Source organism: Alligator sinensis, unplaced genomic scaffold (assembly GCF_000455745.1).
Source record: "Alligator sinensis unplaced genomic scaffold, ASM45574v1 scaffold169_2, whole genome shotgun sequence".
In the NCBI taxonomy this organism is placed as follows: domain Eukaryota; kingdom Metazoa; phylum Chordata; order Crocodylia; family Alligatoridae; genus Alligator; species Alligator sinensis.
In genome coordinates this window covers 1,537,697-1,558,325 of record NW_005842077.1, presented here as the reverse complement: position 1 = coordinate 1,558,325, position 20,629 = coordinate 1,537,697, and the positions used below count along the sequence as shown (strand labels likewise).

The following is a 20,629-nucleotide window of genomic DNA, read 5'->3' as shown; positions in this document are numbered from 1 at the left end:
CCCCCCCCCCCCCCACAGTCCTCTACACAGTCCCTTCCTGGACTCAAAACTCTGGTCCTGCATTGAGCCCCTTCTCTAGGTTCCCAGACCCCTGGTCCTACATGCCACCTCTTCTCTGAGCTCTCAGACCCCTGGTCCAGCACACCACCCCTTCTCTGTGCTCCTGGACCCCTGGTCCAGCACACCACCTCTTCCCAGGGCTCCTGGACCCCTGGTCCGGCACAACACCTCTTCCCAGGGCTCCTGGACCCCTGGTCCGGCACAACATCCCTTCCCTGGGCTTCCAGACCCCTGGGTCTGCATGCCGCTCCTTCTCTGAGCTCCCCAAACCCAGTTTCTACACACTGCCAGTTCTCCAGGCTCCTGGACCCCTGGTCTGACTCACAGCCCTTCTCTGGACTCAGGGACCCTCTGGTCCGGCTTAGCTCCTCCCTGGGCACCAGGATCCTCTGCGCGCTCAAAATAAAACAAAGGCCACTTGCTTGTAAAACTCAGTCCTTCTCTGCCCAGGGGACTTGCGTGGGCTCCCAGGCAGAAGAGTTGTTTATATAAGTTCCAGTCCCTTCAGGAACCTTGCTGCCCAGAGATCCTCACCTTGTGGCTGCCAGGGAGAAACTGCTTGACCAGCTCAGGGTCTGGGCTTACATAGCTCCAGCTTGAGCCCTCTTCCAGTCAGGTGATTCTCTCATTAGCCCCCTGCACCACCTGCAAGCAACCTTGCAGGCTGCTAGCTCCCTTAAAGGAGCAGGCACACCCCAGTGTCCTGCTACAGTGGTTTGGATAGGGATGATCCTGCCTTTGTGTAGTAGTTGGACTAAATGACCTCTGGAGGTTCCTTTCACCCCTACTTTTCTATAATTCTATTATTCTAACTTAAGCCTTCTCAAGAGAGTTGGCAGCTCCTCAGGACCTACTTGCATGTAATACAATGTGGAACTCGATCTCAGTTAGTAATCAGGCCCTGACTTGGGACCAACTACTGAGTAAGACTCGAACATCCAGAAGTGCCTTGTTAATGTTGCCCAAAGGTTTTAGTAATCTGTCATCCTATTTCCTATATCTTACAGACCTCTTATATAAAAATACCCAGGGGTTTAACTGCCCAAGTGTGAGGCTAAATTTACCTGGACAAAACCTCAACTGGCTTTAGGCCTATTTTGGCCATCTGATAGATTTCTTACATTGTATCTTACACTGCAAGCATTTTTCTTTGACTCAGCATGTCTGACAGAGCATATATTTTTGTGGTACTGTCAAATGAATAGACCTAGACTTCTTAGAAAAGGAAGTAGCAAGTATTGAGTTTGATGTTACATATTTTCCATTGTCTGTTTGTAAGAAGTTATGTTTCAGTTACTGACAATAAATTCTTCTGAGTATAAGCAACATGAAATCATCCAAACTTCTGTTTAAGGAATAGTATTTAACAGGTGGTGAATTACTTTATAAAAGAGACTGGACTTTTAATATCAAAATACTTACAAAAAGCAGCAGCAGCAGCGGAGTTATAACAATGCCCTGGAAAAAACAAAAGATGATCATTTGTTAGCCTGGAAGCAGAAATACTTTTACTGCCATCTAAAACCTTGGTGTGGAAACACACAGTCTTACTGTAATTTAGTAGAAAGCTAAGCAACAAAGAAAGGACAAGTTCAGTTTAGTTCTTCACTGCAAACATTCTTAAGCGCCTGCATAGGAATTATTTATACTTGCTGGGTGCATCTACAGGAGACTTTTACTGTGGAGTACACTAATTAGCTCTGCAGTAAAACGTCAGTATCTACACATACAACACTATTAGGCTGGAGTAAATGAATTTACTCTGCTGTAGGATAGCACTGCCCAAAAGTGCTATTCCACAGTGGGGCAAATACCGCTAGTGCAACACACATGTAGATAGGGATCTGACTGGCTAGGGCATGGGGTGCTACAGTGTGGGGGCTGCCTGCTAGCTAGCCTTACACTGTAGCACCATTGTGCCCCAGCCATCCCTTCCACAGCATGCTGAGCTGGGGGGAGCAGCCCCAGGCTGGCAGGCTTGCTCCCAGGGGTCCTCTGCCAGCTGGGGCTGTGTTGCCTCAGCTCAATGTGCTGTGTTCCTAGGTTCATGTAAAGACGCTGCACCCAGGAGCAATAAACTCTGGCATGACAGCGCTGGAATTTATTCAGGTGCCTTAATAGCATGTGTATGTACACCCAGTGTAGTTAAATCTAAATTATCTTCCTTGGATTTAGCATTTCCCATTTTAGACTGGAGTCTCCCTTTCCCAACACACACAATAGAGAAGTATAGTTCACTGCCTTGTAAAGCTTTTTGCCAGTAATGTGTTCTAACCTAACTTGGTTAAAATGCCCCTCCTTAGAAGGAGACAGGTGGTTCAGTCCCAGGCTGCCTAAGCCATGATCCTCTCTTGAGCAAAGGCTGCATCAACTGTGATGAATTAGGTGTCGTGATTTTGTAATGTAAACTGATATCCCCTAGGAAATGAGCTGAGATCTCAAAACTCATTTCACTTGATTAGACTCCATGTCTCAGTGGTAGAAGGCAAGTCTTTCATCTAATTTAATCACACAGGACCACCTTAGCTCTCCACATCCCCCAGGCAGAGACAGGCAAAAGATTTGTTTTCTTCACTGACAGGGAACAGGTTTAAGGCTGATGATTGGACAAAATGCAAGACTAAGTTTCATGAAGGCAAATCTTAAAATGAGTTGTTTGGGCTGGGAGTTGATATGCTTCAGTTTCATAGCTGTAAATGGCAATTGTCCTTCACCCTTCCATCACACATCAATATTTTATTGTTATTTGATAAAACCATCCTGTTATTTAATACATATTAATTCACAAATCTTATTTAGAATGTATATTCTAATCCAAGATTCTTATTCTTCAAAATATTTATTAGATATCATTATTCCATAAACTACTTGAAAGCTCTATTTATTTTCCAACTTGTTTGTGTCAGTCTATCTTTGGTTACAAGTGGGGCAGGGAACAGATGCTGTTAACACTTTTTGGTAATTTTTCTTTTCAATCACTCAGCTTTACTCTGGCTTCTCAAATCTTCCAACAGATAAAACAGAAAGCTTTGCATGAACGTTTCTGTATTTGTTTGTGACAGACTGCACTCTAAAAGACCCTGTTCAAGGCAAGCCATTGACGTAGTCACAAAGATAACAGGAAGCTCTTATTCAAAACCAGATGCGACAGGAAGCTCTAAGAACTGGGAATTCTCCAGGTACAAGGAAATCCCTAGGTGGCAGAATAGTGCAACAGCTGCCTTACGCTTCCTACTTCTGGACCCAAATATATAGGTGTGGGTTTCAGGAGTAGGAGGTGACATGCCAAATGTACTTCAATGATCCCTTCAGTGGAACAGTCTTTTGAGCATCCTTGCTGCTGCTGTAGCGAAGCTGTGCCTAGGTACAGCATGTGATCAACTACCTCCTAGGAAGACTAGTGAAGTCCCTCAACCTTGGCATCCTGATGAAGCTAGACACAGTGGGATGGTGAGTACAGGGAATGCACTCTGCATATGCTTAGCAGTCTACATCAGGGATTGGCTGGCAATGTTTTCTGGCAGCAGGCCAGAATGACTAGGCGTGGTCCAAGATGGGCTGGTGCTAGCTCTCACTTCTCCCCACCACACAGCTGGGATGCAGTATGGGCAAGGTACCCAACCACTTTGGCATGGGTTAAGCTACCCGCTCCCCTCACTCCAGAGACTGGATTCAGTTGCTTCACAGGTTGGATCCTGTCCACGGGCTGTAGGTTGCCAACTCCTGGTCTACATCATTTCAAAAGACAGCAGGGAACGGTTGAGGTTATTGGTTCCACTGCTTTAGCCTGTAAATCTGGTTGGCTATCTTCCATGTGTGGAGGCATTAATTCATTCCTCGTGTTACACAATCAATTTAATGCAGGGGTGCTCAACCTCTGGTCCCAGGTTTGGCCCATGGTATCCCCTCACCTGGCCCACAGGAGTCCCCATGGGTCCAGAAATTTGGCAGCAGGGAAGCAGTAGCACTGTTTCGCTGCTGCCAAATCTCTGGACCCATGGAGAGCACCAGGCCTTGTATTCTAGCTCTAGCACCCAATCCCAGTGCACACAGCTGGGTGGGGTGGCACCAGGCCCTCGGGACCCAATCCTGGCAGGAGTGGGGTGAAAGGGGCCATTCCAGGCCCCCAGGAATCAATCCCAGTGCACAGGGAGGGAGGGAGGGAAGGAAGGAAGGAAGGAGTGCCAGGCCTTTGGAACTCAATCCTGGCATGTGGGGGGCAGAAGGAGGCAATGTTGGGCCACAGGGCCTGATCTGGCCCACAAATGGGCACCAAAACATTCAGTTCACCCATGGGGCCAAAAGATTGAGCACCACTAATCTAATGTAATAATCCAAAGAAATAATGTAAAGAAAAGCTAAAAATAACTGTCCTGCTGGGAAATCTAGGGAGCAATGCTTTCTTTTTTATTCCTATTTCAACCAGGCTCAAAGATCCAATCTGTTTGTATAACTCCTTGAATAGGGTGAAGTCAGGATCCTGATTGGAGCCTTTGGGTACAACTACTGCTGCTGATAAAACACAGGCACCATACAAAGAAAAATGACTTCCGTCACATTAACTCTCTTCTACAGAAATGTAAATGGAATGACTGTGAGAATCTGCATGTACATCACAAATAGATCCCCAACTGTCTTGTTGAAAAACTGGCACCCAAAAGGCAATTCTAGCAATTCTTGAGGAAGTTTTATGGCCAGTTTTGGTGCTCCTAATAAACTAAGGAATGAGGTACATGTCTCACCACAATAAATATTTACAGGGTCAAATTTTGCCCTCAGATGTACACAAGCAATCTCCAGAGAACTTCAGGGGAGCCAACACAATTATCTGAGAGGGGAGACAAGCCCATATTTAAAAAGAGAAAATGAGTGATTTGATGCAAAAACTTAATTCAGACCAAAAGTATTAGTTCTAGTACACACAAAGATTTAAGTTAAAACTAAGGACACATCAGTTCCAGTGATTTGCCTTTTTTTAGAGCACTGCTATTCAAAGTATCCATAATCAGAGGCAGTAAAATATTTCTGAATTCACAGCCACCAAGAATGTGAAATTATTCTATGCCAATTAGAAATCTACTGGTAAAGGTTATAAGCAAAACATTATGGTTAAGCCATAAAACCAAAACCTCATTTCATTCCAGAATAAACAATTCAAACAAGAACAGAAAATAATAGCTATTTAGTGCTGCCCAATTTGTGTGTGACCCTTCTGGAGTGCTAACCCGCCAGATCAAAACCAGAATTTTTCTAAGGTTTAGGATGTAAACTATAATCTTACACTGTCACATCAACATGACAAAGGAGGTTAAAAGGAAAATAGATCATCTCATTTCTGCCCACAAACACCATCAGGAAAAAAAAAATCTTAATTTGCCTACTCTTTTTTTCTGTCTCACTTTCTGGGCAAGTGCTGTCAAATATATAGTGTATGGAGATAAACAGATTGTAGATTAGCACTTCTGGCAGAAACTGAGCATCTGCCCTTGAGGATGCAAGGTCATTACACAGTTTTAGCATCCTAAAAGTTAGGGTGGAGCGTCAAGCTTTCTGACTGCTGCCCACGATGGAGTTGAAGTTGTAAAGTGACTGCTGTTTGCAATCTGCAGAAAACTTTCAAGAAATCCATTTACACCTCTGATGTGAAAGACTGGTTGAATATATTTCAATGATTTTAGTGGGAGGGAGTTAAAAAAAAAAAAAAAAAAAAAATCACAGCCTGACCTGAAACACTGATACAAAGTACGATTCCACAAAGAATCAGTCACATTAGAAACCTGTAAATGCACTTCCCTTTACAGGAAGGATCACAAAACATGCCACAGTTAAGAAAGCAAGTTATATTTATATTTATTTCTTTTACATAAAATTGGTACTGAGATGGGCATTCATCATATTTCCATGACAAAGACAAGATATCTTCATAAAGAGATCAGCCTGGTTTTCTGCACTTTTTCTCATTTAACATTCCTGAGGGTTGGATACTGCAAAATTTTCTTCTCCAGTTGCCATAATGGAGAGCAAAGGGAAGCAGCATAAAGGATTTTACAGTAATGATGACAAATCATTAAGAAACAAATTATGCAAATAGGTAATAAGGTGGGTACAACTTCAGCATAGCACATGGTGGAAAAAGTGTAGATATTGTTGGACTGGATCAGGCAGACTTTTAGTTCTTATATCCACAAATTTGCCATGTAAATTTCTTGCCATCCTTGCAGGCAATTAATGACACATTTATGTAAGAACCATCAATCAATAAAATCTCAACTAAAATATTTTTCGTCTTAAGAGATGGGACTGGGCCTAAATTATTGGTAATCAATACCAATAATTAAGTACATGCTTAATGTTTGAAGTCAAGAAGACTACTCATGTGTTTCAAGTTAAGCATGTGCTGGAGTTCTTTTCTGGACTGAGGTTCAACAAGATTAAAAGTTAAATACCTTGTCTCTGACTCCAGTATCACTTTATTCAATGTACAGCACTATTGAATGGTCAGCATTTCTACTTGTTTGGACTAGGTTAATGAAAATGGCTCTGTGATGGAGCACTAATTAACAACTATGTTGGCACTCTCAGTGAAGGGCAATAAAGGAAAGTGAATTACTGAATCTTCATTCCTCTAAATGTCTTTCCAGGTTTGAGTTGAATCACATTTGTTGGGCAGTAGGGGAAAGCTAGCACTGAATTCCTCAGTCCACAGAATATAACGCAACCTAAATGCAATCTGGCGCTGTTCACAGTAACCTTTCCCCAATCCCCTACCCAAAAGAAACACCAGAAAAAAGTGCTATTTTTATTAATTTATCTGCATTTTCCAAAATTTAGCAAAATATATGTATCTGGAGCTCTAGGGAACCAATGACACAAGTTACAAAGAAAAATTACAACTTGAGAAGCAGCCCACATACTAAGAGCCTAAAGATGTGACCTCCCTAACATGGAACAAAGAAATCAACTCTCTAGATCTAAGTGCCTGCAAGCCCAAGCCTCCAGAGAAACCAGAACAGTATGCCTCAGTGGGTTTCCTGAAGGTTTAAAAAAACCTTAAAACTTGTTCAAGATTTGAGCCTCCTCCTAAAGGACAGCTGTCACCTAAAGCATAACTGTGCTGCACAGAATATGAACTGTATCATGGTAATTTAGTCTTGATACAAATCAAGGTAGCAAGACAAAAAAAGAAATGTGTGCTCATTCTCTTACAGTAAAAGATGCTGTGAAGTTTTATGCTACGTGTTCATCTTCCAAAACAGCTCCTGAAATGTGATCATGACTTACAAATAGGGAGCAGTTGCTATTCGTTCGATGGTGAGAAATCATCCTCATTCTATTATCTGGTTGCTTCTTTTAGTTGGCTGTCATCACTTCTTTTCTGGATCTGACTTCAGCTGGCTAGAGCTCCTATCCTCCCTCCCAAACACGAGGATAGGGTTTCTATAACACTTTCTGGGTCAGGTGTGAATGAGAGAGAGTAGGCTTTTCACAGGGGACCAACAGTAGTCTATGTTCCTACTCAAGTCCATGGTAAAGAACTTTTGATTATCCTAACACACAGTTTCTTGGCTTATGTTTGCAGAATGCTTTGGTCCACAAACTCCCTATTAATTTTGTTTTGTTGTCTTTGCTATGTTCTTCAGGGTTGTTTTTTTTCCTGAAGATGTTAGAAGAGAAGGTTATGACTATGAGTACTATACGTTAAGTCTACAGCATTATGAGCACCCCCCCCCTCCCACACACTTATTCAGTTTGAAAAATGTGGTGGGGGTTGCAAACCTGTGAGCAGGGGATGGGGAAGGGGACAGGGATGGGGCTGGGTTTGGTTGGGCTAAGCACTAGGCTAGCATGGCCCTATCCCCTGTGAGTGGTACCATCAGTACTGCTCTCAGGGGATGAGGCCGTGCCAGCTGAGCGCTGAGCCTGGCTGAGCCCAGCCCCAGCGAGCGGCACTGGGTTTGCAGGGGATGGGGCTGTGCCTGGCCCCGTCTGCTGTGAGCAGTGCTGCCAAATGCTGAGCCCAGCACCACTTGCAGGGGACAGGGCTGGGCTCAGCACTCAGTTGGTGCAGCCTCATCTCCTTGCTGGGGTCACCTGACCCGTTGTCTTTCCTGCCTGGTGCAGAGGGCTGGACCTGATGATCTTCCGAGGTCCCTTCCAGCCTTGCAATCTATGAATCTCTTGTGAGCAGTGTTGGGCTTGGTGTTTGGCAGTGCTGCTTGCAGTGGCCTCATCCCCTGTGAGCCCAGTGGTGCTCACAAGGGACAGGGATGGGGCTGAATTAGCCAAGCCCAGCCCCATCCTCATTGCCTGCGAGTGGTGCTGGGCTCAGCGCCGCTCGCAGGGGATGGACTCGGTTGGTGTGGCCCTATCCTCTGTGAGCAGCACCAGCATGGTGTATAAATTGAGTTTCATTTTTAAGAGAAAAAAAAATTGGGCTTCAAAACCCTACTTATACACCATGAAATCTGGCAGTTTTTTGTGGGACACAAACATGATTCTCTAGTAATGGTTCACATGGGGGTGGGCAAAATACAGCTCTCAGACACATGTGGCCCACCAAGGGATTGTATCCAGTGCGCAGCGGATCCAATGGCTCCACCCGAGCCATGGTACATGCAGCCGGTCCTGTCGCCCCTGGGTGCATAGCGGGGAAGGGGTGGTGCAGAGGTTAGATGCAGCTTTCTGGCAGCTGTAGTGGGGGTGAATCCTTCTGGCTGCTACCAGTGTCGCTGGTGCCGCTGCTGCCCAGGCACCTCAGCCCATCTGCCCTAAATCTACCACTGGAAAGGTGCTGGATAGAGTGGGTGTGTGAAGTCTCCACAGACACTGGCTCAGGACCCCCGTAGGCAGGGAGCACTCGGCTGGTGAACGGGATATGGCTGCAGACAGGCAGAGAGTGACATCCAGGAGCAGGACGAGCTGGTGGGGGCTGAGACCAGGATTTTGGGTGGTCAGGGCACAGGACCATGCAAGGAGCAGATTGATGTTCTGCCTTAGGCCCCAGCCTTGTACTGTCACTGCACCACAGTCTCAACCCCAGCCATGCATCCCACTCCCAGACACTGCTCCCCACCCACCCACAGCCCCATCTGATCTGCCCAGCCGAACATGCCCTGTCTGCACAGCAGCCTGTTCTGTTCAGTGCCCCTGGCGGTTCTGCAGGGCAGACAGGCCTGGGCTGGATAGGATTAAATTGCCCCCACCCTCCTCCACCATGCCGGGTCACTATTTTGCCCCTGCCTGCAACACCTCACCAAAACTTCTTAAGTGGCCCTCCAGCCCAAATAATTGCTTTGCCATCCTCCATTCCCTTTAATATTTGTGTACCAGGTATGTGAATGATGCTGTCGACCGTTCGTAGTTGAAGAAGACAGTGGGGGCAAGTATTTAGTATAGTGTGCCAAATTAAAGAAGCTGTACATCAACAATCCAATTTTTATGCTTTCGAATTAAATGATACTCTCTCTTTTGTATCACTTCACAGATTGAGTCAGAATAGCTCTTTCTGATGTCTCCATTGTAGCAGTCATTGCTCCCCTTTGGAACTTCAAAGGATCCATGCTTTTTCCTTTCTGCGTAGAAGCTTTTGATGCTGCATAATCACCTTTATTTTCCTTCTTTGTTTACCATGTTTATTATTTTAAATATTTCCCAAGTTACAGAACATAGACCTTTAACATTCCTCCCTCCACATTTTTTTTCATCCTCTATTAAAAAGGAAAGTATTTTCTGATTTTTGGGAAGGCTGCATTCCAGTTTGAGATTTAAGGAGAAAAATTTAATTTACATGTACGAAGTATTGGTTTATCCCCAAAGATTATAATGAATGAAGGGAAAAATAAAAGCTTTACTGACCTGATAACTCTTAGGGCACTACAGTGCTGCAATTTCTCCACAACAAATAATATCAAAATCTGAATAAATGCATTGAACTGAGTTCTAGGCTCTTTTCATAGACTTTATATTAATTTAGCCTTCTGCAAAGGACACAGCTACAAAGCTATACATACTCAGTATATGATATCAGGACACAAAATTAAAAACAAACAAACAAAACAATTAAATATATGCAACCGTACATATTCCTAAATCAATTATAAATAGTAAGTATAACAAAGGTTATGGCAAGTCTCCAAAGAGACCAATGTTTGGATTTTAATGACCGGATTGTAACATCAGAAGTGCAATCTTGAGACAGGCATCACTTTATTAGAGAGGACATAATCTGCCAGGTTTCATTTCAGGCTGTGGGATTATGCCCTGGGCATGCAATCCCAATCGGATGTTGCACAATATTCATTCCCCTGGGACAGAATGTTATGCTGTACTGTGAGAGGGGAGGATCATTAACACTGCTACTCACATCAGATGCTAAAAAGCACTACTAGAATTAGAAGCCAGACATTGATAGTGTTTCTATCATTTAATGGTAGTTAGTAGCTTTTGACAATGGGAATTATTTCCCATTGGTTATACATGTGAAATCCAGGTGGAGACAACAAGGTCACATAAGAGTGGTCAGAATTTAGCTCCACAATTACTTCTAGTAGTTAATATAAGTATCACCGGAAAGTGTAATGTGAGAAGAAACACACAGACACATACACTCAGTAGTGCATAAAAGACAGACATATTAATCACAGACCACTAGTAAAACCAAAAAAGACAATGTTTTCCTAAAATGTATTTGAGTGGTAAATACTTCAATCTGGTATGGAAGTCAAAACACATATACACAAGACAGCTCAAAAATTTAAAACTCCATGTTAATAGTTTTCCCAGTTTACCAGCAGAGGGCATCTTCTACACACAACAAATCCTTTCCCTTATTTGAACAGTAATAGTTTAAAGCACACACCAGGTGAAGTTTAAAAATAAAGAGGAGCATTTGCATCTGTATATTTCCAAAGCTGATATTTTAATAGCATCCTATTGGAATCCAAATGACAGACATAAAAGACAATGGCTTTTCTGAGAAACAAACCGCAGTTTCTAAATATACGAAATGAACATCATAAACTACATTACCACATATTATAACAATGTAGGTCTCAAATTGTAGGTCTGGTATTACCTGGCCAAAGCACAACTCTCAGTCTCAGAGTTCTAGTTTAAAAAGGAAGAGATCCAGTTATGCTTCAGGCACCATGGGTAATAAACAAAGTAAAAGAGGCACCAATCCTACGTGGTGATAAGCGTTTTTCACTCTGCTTCCCTGGCTCAAAAGTTGCCTAAAGCCAACATACACACATATGCGATACTGAGGTATCTTCCAGCAGAGTATAGCTTGCATAGCAACCACTACAACAGGGGTAGCCAACCAGTGGCACTAGTGCCACACTTGGGACAGGCAGCCTTTGCATGTAGCGTGCAGGTGACTGGGAAGGGAACAGGGAGCACAGTGGCAGATAGGGCAGGGAGCAGAATGCAAAATAGTAGATTGGGCAGGGATCACAGAGAAGGAAGCTGAGCAGCAGATCACATGAAGAAGGAGCACAAGGTTGGGAGCAGGAAACAGAGCAGCAGATCACATGGGAAGCAGAAGTAGTACCGGGGATGGTGTTGGTTTATCAGTGACATGCCTGCCAAAAAGGCTGGCCTGAACAGCCCCACACCAATTAAAGGGTCTGGGCAACCACTACAAGTTAGTGCAACCTTGACACACATAGCTAGACCAGGACTAGTATCACACACAAACATATATGTCCTTCCCTGCCTTCTTCTGTTAGCCCTTCCTTGCATACCACATGTCCTCCCCTTTAATCCATCCTGTACTTGGACTCTCCTATCAAATCTTTCAATCTCCCCTGCCAGAACTGCTAGCCTTGATACTCCTTTCACTTCCTCTTCCTGCTCTCCAGGTGAATGTTTCCTCAGTCCCAGCTCACTAAACCACCACCCTGTTCTTATTCAAACATACTTCATGTGCTGTGCCCATTGGGAGTGAGGTCATTATCATTCCAGATGCCTAGCTTAGGGGCAGTATTTATGCCACCAATCACTGTAGAACAACAAACAGATCCTCCTAGTATATGAGTATAAAATAAAAAAACCTCTCAGTTATCCAAACGTATGGATTGTTGGGCGGGTCTTGCATTCTTTGCAGTGATTATTTAGCCTCTGATCCCACTGGCTCTTCCATGCAGACCGGACTCTGAACCCACATAGAGTCCCAATAACTTCAAGGGAGTATGGTATGGGCTCAGAGCCCACCCATCCAGAGCTGGTTGTTGGATTAGAGACTATGATCATAATGCCAAATACTTCTGTGTACTGAGTATACTTATTTAAATAAGTTATAGCAGCAATATAATAAACAGAATACACTTAGAAAGACATGGCTGTAAGCTAGGTACAATACTACCTAGGAAACTGCTGATACTTCACAGGGTAGAACGCTAATATTTTAGGAGAAAAGCTTATTTTCTATTTTATTTTTAAAAATCCTCTTTACTGCAGAAGATAATTAAGAACAATTTGAAGTTCTGGGTTGTTTTGATCTGAGGTATGTCATGCAATGAATGCTAATTTTCATAAATATCAGCATGATATTAAAACCAAAATCAAATTAATCACACCTGAGCAGTCACAAAATCACTGTTAGCATGAATTGATGTTACACTAGGTGGTGCTGTGGGACCTTCCAGAACAGCCAAAGTCCTCCTAAGAGAAGTTTTGTGGTGTTAAATTAGCCATGTTGTCAATTCCATATTTTGAAATTTACATAAAAGAGCATTAAGTCACTTCCAAGAAGGAACAAAAGCAATACAGGGATGAAAAGGATACACTGAAAAAATGTTAAATTTTGGAAGATATTCCTTTTCAGGAAATGAAATTCAATCCTCTTCTAGAATGGCTTCTCATCTCCCTCCCAAATGAGAGAAAACAGGTTTCTTTCATTTAAATCATTTTACTTTAACAGTCATCACACCAATGTAAATTCTAATTTACATATTTGAAACCTTTACTCGTTAGATGCATTTAACTAAACTAAAGGTTACTCATAAGGTACATAAGTCTAAAATAATTATACACACAGATTTCTGAAGTCATAATCAGGTGCAGAGCAAACTCCCTGTGAGACATATTCTCTTCCTCCTAAAAATCTGATGGCAGTGATTTTTCCAGCACCCATTTTTTAAATTTCTCATATAAATTTAAAAGATTCTGGCAAATTTGTCCTGAACTGTGAATTTATTTTCACTGCTGTGATAATTAGCATGTGAAAGTGTGTAAAAGAAAAGAGAAACTTCACACACACACACACACACACACACGCACACACACACACACACACACACACACACAGAGTGCCTAAGAGAAAAGAGTTGAGATAAATTATTTAACTGAAAAGGAAGAATTAAGCATAAATCTCCAAATTGATTCTGTTTTTTCTTTATGAAACCTGTTGTTTTTGTTGTTTTGTTTTGTTTTGTTTTTTTTTACAAGTGAAGCAGTTCCAGGACACAAATCTAATCAGAAATTGACATCAATGTATTAACCAAAATACATTTAATTCTTTTAATATATTAACAAGATGTATTACATTTAGACAGACAAAAAGAGTTTTCCTAAAGTCAATAACCTTGGATATTTTAAATATAAAAAAAATGTATCAGAGATGTATATTATTCAGGTTATGAATGCAGAAATGTTGCATCATAACAACTTAAATATTCATTCACCAATTAGAGGTAGTGTCTTATCTTAGTTTTGCAAAGGTTTCTTGATAACTTACTATCCAGAAATACGGTACCATCTTAGATACACCATTACAGTGTCAATATAATTACTCTCTCCATGAAATCAGGCAAAAGTCAAAGAAACAAAAAAGATAATTTATAAATATATGGTTACAAAAATAAATTAATTTACACCAATCTTCTCAGGAAAATCTCTCAATAAAACCAGAATAGCACCAATGCAGGTACTAGCTCTACTCTGCAGAGCAACGAACACTCTCAAAACCCGCTAAAATTCATGTTGCTTAGTACCTTTCAGGATCATGCCCAAAGTCCACTGGAAAGTTAAGCCAATTTTAATTAGTCTGCAAGTGATCAGTACATTTTGAGTTCACCAACATATTCTTCGTCCACTACTTGAGTGCTGTAGTGGTTTTAAAATGTACAAGGCTCGCTTAATTTGTTTTCCAGAATTTCCTATAAGGAGGGGTTATTATTTCCTTTTATAAGTGGGTAATCCAAAGATCTAAAAAAACCCCAAACCCTAGTATGGTAATCTATATTGCTCGTGTTCTGTGCTGTCTGCCTGGCCCCAAGTCATCAATAATGAATAGAAATGTACAGCTACAGCAGTAGCCTGTGTCATGGGCTTGTCAGGGATTTCTGAAAAGGAACAAAAACACAGGTTTGCCATTTGATTGCATCTTCTTTAGCAAACAGGACAGGGGAAAAAAACAAAGGGGAAATTTGAAAAGGGAAAATATGATTTTAACCCCTGAAAATACTAATTGAAGTTTTCCTATTCCAATAAAACAGAACAGAAAATTATTTACCTGTAATGCAACCAATGCTAATAATTGTGGAATGGGCCTGAGAATTCAACAATAAGCTTGATTTTCTGAGGAAAATGTAGTTTAGTTTTAAGAGCACATATATATCATCACAGTTATTAGAAAGAGACAAAACAAAAGCAAATTTATTTTCCTAGGAAGTCCACCAAAATCCATCTAAAATAAGATCTGTATTAAATAGGAGCCTTCATTTCCCAAAAATACAATCATCAATGAAAAGCAAAACATTACTAACTGATCTATTGCTCCTAATAAATTAGAGTAGCTTGCCACCATTTAAAAATAAATTTGGCTATTTTATCTCTTCTATTTCTTTCCAACTCTTCCAAACACATTTCCATAGATACTGCAACTGTAGCATTATGAGAGTGATTATCTCACATTTTACAAACAGAATGCACCAGCTGGTATACTACCAATCCAGCCCCCCTGGGAGGACGGGTGGGGGATAACAAAATTTCTACAGCAGGCACACAAACTAAATTTATTGAAATCCCAGTGTAAACCCAAACCTTCGTTGCTTTCTGCATCTGAGTAAATTCCAGAAGATGTCTCACACTATGTTTTCATAATGCTAACCTTAGTATTCCCGGAGCTACTATACTAGATGGGTAAACAGTCTACATTTCCTCTGAGGTGTTAGATGAGGTTTAAGAAGCTACGTAAGAGCCCGGTTTTCCAAAAGCTTGAAAGTAGACTATTTTTTAAAGGAATAAAAATATATAAACACATGCTTTGAACCTAAATAGCTGTGCAGGAATTGCAAGATGTTCCATTTCAAATTATGCTGTGATGCCATGCTTTCCAGCTGAAAACATTAAAAGAAAACATTTGGTTTAAAAACAACTGAATAAAATCTTCACAAAACAAGCAAGCAGCAGTATATTTTCTGCAGCCTCTCCAAAGCTCTAGTTTAATGGTATCTTGTGTGGATTTTTTGTAATGGCTAATGTAAGACATCCAAATTCTATGTATATTGATAAGCAATTCTTTGCACTAGTCAGACAAGTGTTACTAATGATGGTGGATAAAAGAAGGGAAGAAAAGCAGATAGTGGAACAACCTGATAAAAGCATAATCTACAGACTGTCATATGAAAGAAAAAAGAAACAAAACAAAGAAAATATGATTTTTTTTTCAAATGACCACATTAATCTAAATATGCTAAAGATCAGGATCACATTATTAGTGAGCAAAAAATGTTCCTGAAGCAAGTTTTAAAACTATTTTATAGCGGATATAAGCAAAACTCTAAAATGCATTTCAACAAACAGGGATTAGTTACATGAGCATCTGTTTGATAGCTATTTACTTAGCTAATTTTATAATATAACTGGGTCTTTCCGTTCTGCTCAGTCTTTTTGTGTTTTCCTAAGCATTAAGCTCATCCACCTTGCACACTGTCCAAACATTTTGGAAGGTTTTAATCATCTATGTTATAAAAAGGCACCTGTTACCTTTATGATAATAACAGTGGGTGTTTATACACATGCTCCGATGGGGGGGTCCTTTAGTTAAAGTGCTCCTGCCACCATTTTTCAGCATGGGGACACTGATACATGTGATGCTGGAGTCTGCTGGACTGCAGTAATTACCACCATTAGATTAATCAAGTCTGCTCTGATGCACTAATTACAGCACATTGGAGCAGCCTCAATGTATGAGTAAAGGTGCCCAATGTGTTTTCACCATCAAGAGAGGCAGAAGCAAATGCACCTACATGTACTCAGTATGTTCAAGTAATACACCATAACAGAGTCTTACAGGTCCATTTCTTTGCTAATATTGCCATATATTTCTTTAGAGAGGTAAAGAAAAGAAGACGCGGCCTATCTACTCCAGTGAAGCATGTTTTTTTTTGTTCCTCACTGGATATAAATAAAAAACTCTCATTCATGATAAGAGATGTATTGCACACTTAAACATAGACGCTATCTATCAAACTATAATTTGTCCATTCAAACAGCTCAGCATTTATAACAAGGGACTTGCTTAATTTTAGATTTTTAACTTTGCAGATTTCACAGAAACTGTGAAATCCAGGATTGCCCATAAAATCTGCAAAATCATCAACAAAAAAACCTTAATAAAAATAAAACGCTGGCTTCCCAGAGGGAACCAGCTGTCCTTGTTGCTGGGAGGGGAAGGCGCTGCCTGGCAGGGCAGCAGACAAGATGGTAGTACTCCCAAAAGGGAGTACTAAATGACGGCACAGTAACAACAGTGCCATAGCGGCACATGCAGTGGATAGTCAGTCCATTTCATTCAAGTATAGAGCAGAGATTTAGCCAGAGAAAAACCAGGATACACCTTTACTGGCAACTGAGCTCTGAATAACTAACCTTTAAAAAATAAAACCTTAAAAAAACCCCAAACCCTTGGCTCTGAGTTTCAATTCCTTCCCGGACTGTGCTGCTCAAACTTGTGGGTAGGTGGAGCTAGCTTTGTTTGTGCTTAAACAGAACACCATTCTAGTGTTCATATGGCTTGCCATGAACTGTGAATCTCTGATTCAGCAGCATAAAGAAAATTTCCAGATGGGAAAATTGTTACTAAAAACAAATCAACTTCTAGGTTTCAGGAAAGAGACTGCTTAGACAGACTAGAAAGACTGCATGACTGAAAGGAACTGTAGGAAGATAAAATACTTCCTCATAGCTACCTCAAAGAAGGCTTCTTGGTTAGACCTCCCAAACGACAAGAGGACTTTGGAAAGTGTCCCCACTGTTGACTTAAAAATAAACCAACAGTGGCATGTTATACTCTTGAAAATCTAGTACCCCTTTTCAAGGCAACAGTCTTCCTGCCCTCTTTGTTCCCAAAGAATATCTATATGCTTCCACTAGCTTCCTTTTCACCCCCTCCTTAAGTCCCCCCATTACGACATTGTGGTTGAATTGGTAAAACTGCTGCTTTGGAGATTTTTTCATTTACATGCTTACTTTTCAAAAAGCACAGACCTCTGCATTAGTGTCCCCCGCCAAAGAAAAATCATTCAAGCTCCATGCTCCTGTCTGCAAAGCCTAAGTACAGATTTTTTAATAGTAAAAACCAGTATAATTAATGAAGCAAATGACATGCGGCGCACACATCCACAGAACCACATGAATTCCCCTTAGTTGGATACATGATGCATGTCCTTAGGCACTCAAGGCAAGGCTGAGTTTTGCTGAGGATTCCTAGGATTTGCTTGTGTCTATCTTGGTGTTCATCACTATTCATAAACTACTTGATCTGGTACACGGCAGACTGTGCACACTGCAGGATCCAGTGAATGAAGGAATCACACCTTTTCATCTACCTAGAATCTATATATTTCAGTTTCAGGAACCAATTTATTTCCTCCATCCTAAAATAATGTTCATCCTTTGCAAAATATTCTTCACATGCATTAAGTTTACCTCATTTGATACAAAAGGAAATCAGGTTATGGGAAACAGCCACATATCATATTCAACTACTGTTATAGCCACTTTGAAAATTACAAAAATTGTATAACCATCTCACTCAGTATTAGCTATTAATGATTAACATGATCCAATGTAAAACAGAGATCCTGGTCCTTGTGTCTAAAAAGTGCTGAGGGACACTATCAGGGTAGGTGATTTTGTCTGTGTTCTGATTAAATCTTCATTTATTGCAGGGCATATGCTGCCTGATTTAATTCTAAGCATAATTTTCTAAACTGTTCTAAAGCTTTGATGCATGCTATTTAACAGTTGCTGTGATTCACCCTAGAGATAACTGCATGATATTAATGAGGTAAGTGATTGTATTGGTTGTGTGTGGTTCCAGAAAATTCATCGAATCTATCTGAATATAAATACTTAACAGGTAGACCTTGTGAAGTATTTTGGGACCTTGTGAAGTATTTTGAATGAAAGTGCATTGTTATCACTGGAGTTGTCATTTCTATGATAAGTCAAAGTGAAAACTTCAGGAGATCTCACAAGCCAAGTTCTATACAGAGTTAAGAAAACTAATTTGTGGGTCCAAATAAACAAGTGGTTCTAGCTCTTGATGTTTTCTCCTTCCAATTTTGTGAATCTGTTTTAAGTGACATAATTTGTCTCAAATACTAAAAAAAAAACCTTTAAAAATTTTTTTTTTTAAAACATGATGTATTTAAAAAAAAAAAGTCTCACTCCAAAGCCACATGCTCTAAGGAATCAGCTCCAGGATTGCTTTGCAATCTCTAGATGCTGACTGAATTGTTCCATGAAGAGTATAAGGCTGTGTCATTATGGAAATATTGTAGCATCATTATGGAAATATTATATTTAAATCTTTTTAAAAATTGAAATATGATTTTTTTTTTAAGTTTCAACTAAAACGAGAAACCCTACACATCAGATACTATAGTAAGTGGGTGGCCTAACAACCTAGACAGACCGACAGTTCAGTCAGTGAGCAATATAAAGGTCTGGCTATCTGGCTTCAGGGAGAATAAAATTCCTTGGATGATCATTTTTGTTCTTTACTAGGTGAAGTACTGTTTTAGTCTTTGATAGCTGAACACAAAACAAGAAAATGTGCATGTAAAGTCTTGGTAAAGATGTGGACTAAAGCTTAATTTTGTTTGTTTTCAATTTTAGACAACCCCATTTTTGAAAGAGCTTGGAGACCCAGAGGGAGAAGAAAGAAGTGTCCCTATGTGCCTGACACCATAAAAAAAATAGAAACGGACGCTTAAACTATGAGGTACTTGGCCAGTGGCTTTAAAGAACAAGGTTTTGCTTTAAAGAACAAGAAAGCTGCACTGCCTTGTCCAGTGCAGCTTTCACAACAGCAGAAGGTGCCATTATAGTTGATGCGCAGTGAAATATATTTATCAAAAAGGTATCACTAAGAAAAATAGATACATACATATGTAATCCTCACACAATTATAGTTAAACTTCAGTATTGCAGAGAAAGAAAGTGGCCTATCATTAAATTCAGCTGAATATCCACAAAATCTTGCAAATTTCTACTCATTATGGGTCGAATCCTGGTGGTGATAAGTATTTTCAACTGCTACTGAAGACAGTAAGAAATAAGGATGTTCAGTACTTGGCAAAAAGGATCCTTAACAATATTAAGGATACAAAGTAAAACCTTCACTCATGCTTTTTTAATTCTGTCCATGCGCTTTAAATCGCTTCTAAATGAGTTATGGTACATACTCTATAGTAATACTGCATATTTAAAATCCTTGCATCCATACATTTGATTCTGCCCCTTCCTACCCATTTTTCCAAGCAACCTCTTCTCTACCTTTGTTTCTTTTCCACACCTTCAAAAAAGAAAAAAACAGCATCCTCTAAAAGCCATCATCTGGGTGTTACTGATGAACATAAGAATGCTCCACTGGTCCAAAATCCAAGGGTCTTCCTCCTCATAGACTTCATTTAGTGCTATGTCCAGTAAGAGACAGAGGCATCATATTTTCCAGTTTTTAGCAATATTCTTCCTTTCTCCATTCTCATAAGGAACACATTTACTGCAGAGATGAGGATTTCCTCCCCCATAAATCTCATTACCAAAATCAACAGCTGAAAAATTAAACGTTAGTTTATCTTCAGTCTGTTTCATCTACAAAGTGCTTCCTTAGATCCTGAGCCACAATGGTGATTAGCAAATAAATCTGATTTGGTCATTTATCCAACAAGAATAGAACACCAAGATGAACACTTCCAGATTTGACAAGTAATTGCCATATTAAATACTGCATATGTACATTTCTTAGAAGTTGATGGCCCATCTGTAGAGTACTTATCACAATCAGCAATAACCATTCTGGATAAGCGACTATTTCTTCCAAGGGTAATAGCATCTGCTCGCATAAAAGGATATTTTTGGCACGTTCTCAAGGTCTTCCTTCTTCTGTCCTGCTGTCAAAGCTCTAATCAGGTATGCATAGCACCCACACAACTCCAGCACACTCCAGATGATTAGCCTTTCCACTAATCAGAGAGTGTTTCTCATGACTGAGAAAGTTACAGTATAATATTTTTTCCTTAACTCTCAGATTTCCTATATTCTCAATTCTAAGGAA

The 20,629-nt window shown here is 40.5% G+C and overlaps 1 protein-coding gene across 1 annotated transcript in view; it reads right to left on the bottom strand.

The window, feature by feature from the left end:
• SLC10A7 (solute carrier family 10 member 7) overlaps positions 1-20,629 on the bottom strand; it is a 212,518-nt gene that overhangs the window by 71,293 nt on the left and 120,596 nt on the right. The window contains exon 6 of the mRNA XM_006023737.2: positions 1,483-1,518. Within this exon, the coding sequence (XP_006023799.1) occupies positions 1,483-1,518 (36 nt within the window). The remainder of the gene's footprint in view (positions 1-1,482; positions 1,519-20,629) is intronic.